This window comes from Benincasa hispida, chromosome 5 (assembly GCF_009727055.1).
Source record: "Benincasa hispida cultivar B227 chromosome 5, ASM972705v1, whole genome shotgun sequence".
NCBI classification, from domain to species: domain Eukaryota; kingdom Viridiplantae; phylum Streptophyta; class Magnoliopsida; order Cucurbitales; family Cucurbitaceae; genus Benincasa; species Benincasa hispida.
In genome coordinates, this window is record NC_052353.1 from 57389009 (window position 1) to 57397394 (window position 8386).

Sequence of the window (8386 nt, forward strand, 5' to 3'; positions counted from 1 at the left end):
AAAAAAAAAAGAAGAAAAAAAAAAGATTAGACATCTAAGATACTCACAAACTTAAGGTATTAAAAAAAACAATGTGGTGGGTAAAAAGTAGCCCACCGTACAGATATTCTTTTTGTGCTGCCATTAACATGAAAGTTTTTTTAGAAGGGAGGAAAGAATTTTTAGCAAAAGATAAAAATTTTATCTCGGTAAAACTCCTTTTTTATATTTATATATTCCTTTATTCTTTATTCTTTTAAATCTTTTTTACCAAGTACAAACGCGTGACTTAAAAGCTAGAATGGAATACTTCACTGAATTTGGAATATTTATTTGGTGGTTGAAATTTGGAGCAAATTTTTTTTTTTTAGATTTGTTTTGGTTAATTCATTTCAATGTTTCTGTTTTTTTTTTTTTATAATCAAACTTATTTCTACAACATTTCTTACGATGATTGCATATTTTCTTAAGTATAATGTTTAAATTTTCAGTCAAATTCCAAAAAACAAAAATAATTTTTTAAAAACTACTTCTTTTAGTTTAAAAATAAGTTCTTATTTTTTAAACTATTGGTAAAAAGTAGATAACAAAGAAGAAATTTAGAGAGGGAAGTGGTTAATTGATGACTTAATTTTTAAAAAACAAAATAAAAAAATCAAATAGTTGTCAAAACAGGTATTAGTTATTCTTATTATAATGTAAAATTATTGAGTAGAAACTTTACCCATAGTTTATAGCTGCATAGAATTAACTTGATGATTAATAAATGAAAGATTGAGAAAAATATTGCCTAAAGTGAGCTTGGCTCATAGTATTAACATCACCTTTGTAGTTTTTATACTGAAAACAATGAAAAAAATTATCATTAAACGGAGAGATGAAAAGATAGAAGTTGGGATTAGACCAAGTTCATGGCCAAAGTAAAGGAAAATAAGTTCGGCGAAAAGAAAACCAAAGTTCAATATTCCGAACATACAAATTATCATATTTGGTTTTAAAATTAAAACGTGAATTTTTATAATGGGAGAGATGAAATTTCAAATCAAATTTAAACATCATTTAAAGGATAAAATTTATTAATAATTGGTTTTTCCTTAATTTTTCTTAGGCTTTAAAGTATAACTTAATTTTATAAACTTTATAATATTTTTAAAATATTTATTTTTAATCTTGTTATATCTTTTATTATAGGAGAATTATTTTAAAATGGTAAGTTGCTAAAAAATATTTTAAACGTGTAAAATATATTACTGTCTACAATGACAGACAACGATAAACCGCAAATAGATATCTATCAATACGTAGTCTATCTCTGATAGATAATAATGATATTTGCTATATTTTGTAAATGATTTATCTAATTTTCTAAATTTGAAAACACCATTCTATTATATTATGTGTAATGGATTTTATTTAAGGGAAAATTATTTCAAATGGGTAAAATTGTTTGAAAATATTTTACACAAGATATAGCAAAATTTTAAAAAAACTATCAATGGATAGACGTCGATAGACTTTAAATTTTGTTATATCTTGTAAATATTTTGGGTTTTTATTTTCTTATATTAAAAATAAAACCCTTTATTTAAACTTATATTAAAAAGAGAGACAAGAAAGTAGTTATCTGATTTTGTTTCTAATTTTTTTTTTTAAAAAAAAAAAAGTTACCAAAGTTAAATACTAAAAGCTTGTAACTTAAAAATATGATAAAAAACATTGAAGTTAGAAAGTTGTCCCCAAATTATTTTAACATAAACAATAAGCTCTGTTTAAGTAGCCATTTTCATTTTTTTTATAAAATTAAACCTATTTTTTCTCAATTTTTAATAATGATTTGTATCTTATTAAGTAGACAGAGTTGAAATTATAACCAAATTCCAAACTCTGAAAACATGATTTACAAAACTACGTTTTTAAGTTATCAAACTTTAGATTGAATTATTAAAAAAGATAAAAAAAAATAGATAATAAAACAAGAAAATTTAGGCCTAAATTTTGAAACGATACAATTGTAAATATTTGAAACTAATATTAAATTAAAACCTAAATATATAAATAACAACTATTTTGAGGACCAAAAAAAACCTTCCCCTTTTCTTTTTCATTGTCACATTCTCTATTGCAAATCTATCTCTAAATTTCTCAGTCATATGCATCTCTTCTTTTTTCTCTCCAAAAGTAACAATATTTTTCACTTATTATCTCTCTAAGAATTTTCCCTTTATAACTTTTTTTTTTTCCATTATCTAACTTATTCTTCTCTAAATTTCCTACACACAATCATTTTTATCTCTCTTCTAATTTATTTATTTCTATAACATCCTACTTTATCTCTAAACTTTTCATTCTTAAAAACTCTTTCATTTTCTCTTAATGCTCATTCGAAAATTTCCTTTTTCTTTTAATCTTCATTTTGTTTTTTCGGTCTAATATAATCTATTTAATATATGTCTTCCTCGGTAAAAAATATATATGAGTTATAATATATATAACTTTTTAATAATATTGAAATTTGGGTTGGTTAGGTCAATCCAAATTTTTAAAATGTGTAATCCGAACTCAATCCAACTCCGAAAAAACATAAAAAAAAAAAAAAAAAACTCAACAGTCCCAACCACAAATTAAAACTAAACCTCAACTTAATCTTTACAATTTGGATTGGTAATCTAGGTTGTTTGGGTTCCATTTGAATACCCTAATTATCTATGAAAGAAATAATATTTTTTTAAACCTTAGATTTTGGATTTTAGTTTTCATTTGGTTAAGTTTTTGAGTTTTGGTTTTCAATTTAAACCTTTTTTGTGAAAGACAATCTTAAAAGTATAATCTTGAAATGTTAAGGACAACTTGAAATCAACTCAAATCTCAAGGATAAAATATAACATTTTGAACTTATGACACTTAATTGAAGTCAAATAATAATGACTAAATGTGGAAATTTTCGAAACTTAGGAACCAAATGAAAAGTTAAACCTATGATCAAAAAAAAATTGTAAATTTTCTCTATTATCCTATTAACATTTTTACCGTCAATTTTTCAAAACATATTATTTTCTTTCCTGGTAAATATGTGAGTGGGAAATTAGAACTTGAATTTTGAGATGATAGTACAAATCACAATGTTCATTTTGACAATTTTGAAAATATATTCAAATATTGTATGTGTTTTAAAATAAATATTAATTATTAATTACTCAATTTAGTAAAAAAAATACTTTTGATGGACTAAAATTAAAATTTATTGAAAGTACATATATTAAAATTGAGTTATTAAAAGTGTAAATGGATAAATTATAAATATAGTAGACAAAAATCGTATTATTAATTTATTTTTTATAAATAATTACCATTCCATTATCCAGAAAAGATAATTTTAAAAAAATTTATACGAATACGGATATGTAACAATTTCCAACTAGTTAAAATTCTAAAATAAAGACAAAAAACGAGGTTTATGCTGTGCGAAAAGCACGAATATAAACGTGTTTCAATTTATTTAGCATACATTTTTTATATTCTAAAAAATTACTATTTTTGACATTTGGAAACTAAAATTTTTCTTTTTATTTTCTTTTATAAAGATGGCTTTTTAAAACACACAATGGACTTTTTCAAAAATAAATAATTAAATAGGGTTCTTATCCTTTCACTTTAGGAATAATTAATAATGATTTAACGTAGGAAGCAATAATTTTTCCTAAAAAGCTAAATATATTTCCCTACCATTTTTAATTTGGTGCTAATACGAGCATAAATATAAATTATCTAACATGCAATATATATTAAGTAAAGTTCGTATTTCAAATCTCCACTCTATTGTATTAAAAAAAATCTTAATTTTTTAAAATACTTAATTTTACTTTCACCATTAAATATTGTTAATGTACGTCTTTTTAAAATGTTTTATAATGAAAATTTTTACCTAGTTCAACAATACATACGAAATTTCAAATATTTTTGAGATTTTATTTTTAATATTTGACAAGTCAAAATGAACATAATCTAATTGAAATAGTGTTTGTACTATTCATTTTGAAAGTTAGAAATTCGATAATTCTCTTACCCACTTATTGTAAAAGGAAATGCATATTTTGATTTGTGTATTTGTCTTAATATGATCGATTAAACAATAATCAACAATGCCCGACCCCCCCACACCCCTCCAAAGTAGTAATAATAATAAAAAAAAAAAAAGGAAAAAAATGAAAATGTCGAAATTGCCCATTGGTTTGGACTGTCAATTCACAGGATGCTTTTTTTTAGTAGTGCACTTTAATTTGATCATACTTGTCTCTTTTTTATGTTTTTTGATGAAACACGATGGACCTTTCATGGCATCTTCTTCCTCTTTTGGGTCCCTCTTTCTTTCAACTCGAACCAGCAGTAATTTCTACAATATTTTAGTCACACATATAAATTCTTTAGTGGACTATAATTCCTTCATTAAAGGACTTCAAGTTTTCAACCTTCATCTTCATCCCAAAACTAAATCTTTGTTCTTTTGTGTCCTAAGATATGGTTAGAGCTCCATTTTATGATGAAAATGGAGTGAAAAAAGGTGCATGGAGTGCTGAAGAAGATGAGAAACTCAAAGCTTATGTTCAAGAACATGGCCATTGTAATTGGCGAGAGCTCCCTAAATATGCAGGTACTTTATCAATTTAATTTAGTCGATTGATAAATTCATATTAACTTCCAAAAACCCTTTAGTTATTATAGCATAATTTACAAAATTTTATCCCTTTGAGTTCATTTGATCTTCTTCTTCTTCTTTTCTCTCAAGTTATTTTGTAAAATCAAAACAACCCATTTGAAAAAATGGCCCCTTTTACTTAATTTTGTTTTCAATTGCTTTGATAAGCCTAATAGAGAGTTCAATTGATATTTCCATTAAGTTTAATTTCGATTTTCTTCTTTCTCTGAAGTTGTTTAGGAAAATCACAAATAACCCATTTGAAAAGATGGCTCCTTTTACTTATTTTTGTTTTCAATTGCTTTAATAAACCTAATAGAGAGTTCAATTTGATATTTCCATTAAGTTTAATATCGATTTTCTTCTTTCTTTGAAGTTTTTTTCTAGTAAAATCACAAATAACCCATTTGAAAAGATGGGCCCTTTTGCTTAATTTTTGTTTTCAATTGCTTAAACAAACCTTATATATAGATAGATGAATGGGATATTGCCATCGTGTTTAATTTCAAATTTCCTGTTTCTTTGATTATTTAGTAAAAACACAAATAACCCATTTGAAAAGATTGCCCCTTTTACTTAATTTTGTTTTCAATGGCTTTAATAAAAACCTTATTGTGAGATGATTTAGATAGTGTAATTAAGTTTAATTTCGATTCTCTTCTTTCTATGAAGTTATTTAGTAAAAACATAAATAACCCAATTGGAAAGAGGGCTCCTTTTAGTTAATTTTGCTTTCAATTGCTTCATTAAACCCAATCGAGAGATGAATAATTGGATATCACCTTAGAGTTCATTCTATCTTCTTCTTTCCTTTGAAGTTTAATTATTTTGTAAATTCTCATTTGAAAAGCTGGCTTCTTTTAATTTTGCTTTCAATTGCTTGGAGAAACTTGGCTATGTGATCTTAATTCTTAATGATCTTGATATGCATAGAATTAATTAATTAAATAAATATTTTTATTGAGATACTGAGATTTGGTTATGATTTTTTTCATAATTAGGTTTGATGAGGTGTGGCAAAAGTTGTAGACTACGTTGGATCAATTATCTTCGTTCAGATGTGAAAAGAGGAAATTACTCTAAAGAAGAAGAACAATTAATCCTCCAATTGCATCAACAACATGGAAACAAGTATGATTTTTTTTTTCTTTCTAAATATTCATCAAATATTAAAATAGGTTGGTTCTTCTATTGTTAATCTCTCTTTTATATGTTCCTCACATATTAGTTATCATTTTGTGAGAAAGAAAAAGAAATACACAATTCACTTCATATTTGAGAATAGCAATTAGATAATTCGTATGTTTTGTATGACAAAATAGTTTTCTTCACTAATTTACGACCTCATACATGAAAATTATGTTTTTAGGCTAAGTTGGTTGGTAATAGTTATCCTCCATCTTAGTATATAGTTCAAATAGTTTAAATAATATGTGAATTCTATTATCGAACAATTAGTTATTTATAATGGTTATAATTTTTTTCATCAGATGGTCATTGATAGCTACAAAATTGCCGGGACGAACAGATAACGAAATAAAGAACTATTGGCACACCCATTTAAAGAAGGTACAAGGAAACAAGGTTACAAAGAAGCAACAAAATGAGGAAATTTCGAAGCAAAAATCCATCCAAAAAAGAGAAATGTCAGACCAAATCAAAACCAATTTGACAAAGGAAATTCCTTCTCATCAGATCTTTGAAAGCTCTCCATTTTCCCCTTTGTCCTCTGAAATTTCCACTGTGACCTCCAATCAAGAATCCACAGAAGATAGCCCTCCAACAACATTCAAATTTCAAGAACCATATGATAACAATGGAGATTTTTGGGCTAATCCATTTCTAGCAGACAATTTGGAAGCTGAAAGTGAAAACTTAATGAACTTTGATTTCATTGGAGGGTTCAATCCACCTTATGATTTGGAGTTTGATGAAAATTACTTGTTCTACCAAGTAATGAAAGAATTGCCTGAGAATTATCAACCCCAATTGTATCCCTACTGAAAAAGAAATGTATATGTATATATTATATATATATATATATAATAATATATATGAGTGATAATGGTAGAACTTTGTTACATCAAATAATTGTGTCATATATATATAATATAGTACAGGTAAAGAAGAACTATATAGAGAGAAAGATCTTGAATATGCATGCCTATCTTAGAACTATATTAGGAAGATTAAATTTAGGGGGCTAAAATAGCATTCTTGGTTCTAGGGTTTTGAGTCTAGTTTGTATTTAATTCAATATCAAAATATTACATCTTTAATCCTACATTTTGAGTTTGGTTTTCATTGTTCTCTAAGTTTCAAAATTTCGAATTTAAAAATGAAAATGTAAGCTTAACTCAAAATTCATGCGAGGAACTTTGAAATTTGAGAATTAAATAAAAACTTTCCCAAAACGTAAGGATGGGGTGATGTTTTGTCGCTTAAATTTACACCGTAGCTTCAGCCTAATTGAGAAAGGAAATCAAGATGAGAACATATAGATATTAATGTAGGAAAGGTTAAAGCAAAGCAAGATTCTTTAAAGAGAATATAAATACACAATGTTAAATAATTATTGGAAGAGAGAGAAGAATTATTCTGGTCCTCATGTATCATGTGTTATAAAAAGAAGACATTAAAAATGAAGAGAATCAATAATGATGTTTCAGGAGTAGCTGGAAATCATGTCTAATTTATTTGGTTCGAGCCACTAAATCTCTTTAGTTACAGTTTTGTATTATTATTAATGAGAGAAGGGATGCATTGATCCTTTGGAATCACATTTTGATAACAAATTTTCAATTAAGATTATATGATATGATGGGATTTTTTAGGCACTAATTTGAAGATGATAATAATGATAATCACTTTTTGAGGAAAAGGGAACCCAAAATATAAATAATATAAGTTGCTGAATCAGAAATCCATTATTTATGGGAAGAGATAAATCAAATTAAATAGGAAAGATGATTTAATTTCATTTGAGGTTATAAGGTGTGGTGTTTGAGAAAGCTTTTGGCTTTCGTAGTTGTAAAGTGCTTTTGATTGCAGCTAATTCTTTCCCCTTGCATCGTATCGTAATCGCATCTTTGGAACTTTAAATCTCTGTTTATTATTCACATTACATTGTTTTTAATACTCATCTTTCTCATTAATCATCATAGTTATTATTCCAATTCTCTTTCTCTTCTTAATCTTCTAATTAGAAAGAAAGGGGACAAAACCAATTTCATTGTTCACTATGTTAAACCAATATCATTGTGTATTAGAAAGAAAATGTGCTTCATCCAATGGTGTTAGTATGTGCTTCATCCCTAGAGGTCGAAGGGTTCAATCACCCACCCTTTAGTTGTTGTAATAAAAAAAACATCCAAATACTTGGAAATGACATAACAAAGATTTAGACACAAGACTTCTTGAATTCTTGCCCTGAGAACTTTCGTAGTTGTTTCAAAATATAGTTTCTTTAGTATTATGACAAATGAAATCGACAAATATAAACTTGAATACAATAAAGAACGACATAAAGATTTACATGGTTTACTAACTATGTGTTAGCTACATCTATTGGAAAACGAATATTGGATAACAGATGTGGGGGCATTAATGGGATTAGTGGGTTTATATAAGAAACCTCTCTAAACTCTAAGCTCAAAATTGTAAATAACATAAATGTGTATACAATTAGGTTTCGAGATGTTACCTCCAACCTCC

General features: G+C 26.2%; 1 protein-coding gene across 1 annotated transcript; it reads left to right on the forward strand.

Annotated features, from left to right (window-relative positions):
- Positions 1-4350: 4350 nt before the first annotated feature.
- LOC120078334 (transcription factor MYB4-like) lies at positions 4351-6754 on the forward strand. The gene is made up of 3 exons (XM_039032575.1): positions 4351-4627; positions 5674-5803; positions 6163-6754. The coding sequence occupies exons 1-3, from the start codon at positions 4495-4497 to the stop codon at positions 6674-6676; spliced, it is 777 nt and encodes a 258-aa protein (XP_038888503.1). The 5' UTR covers positions 4351-4494; the 3' UTR covers positions 6677-6754.
- The last annotated feature ends 1632 nt before the right edge of the window (positions 6755-8386 follow it).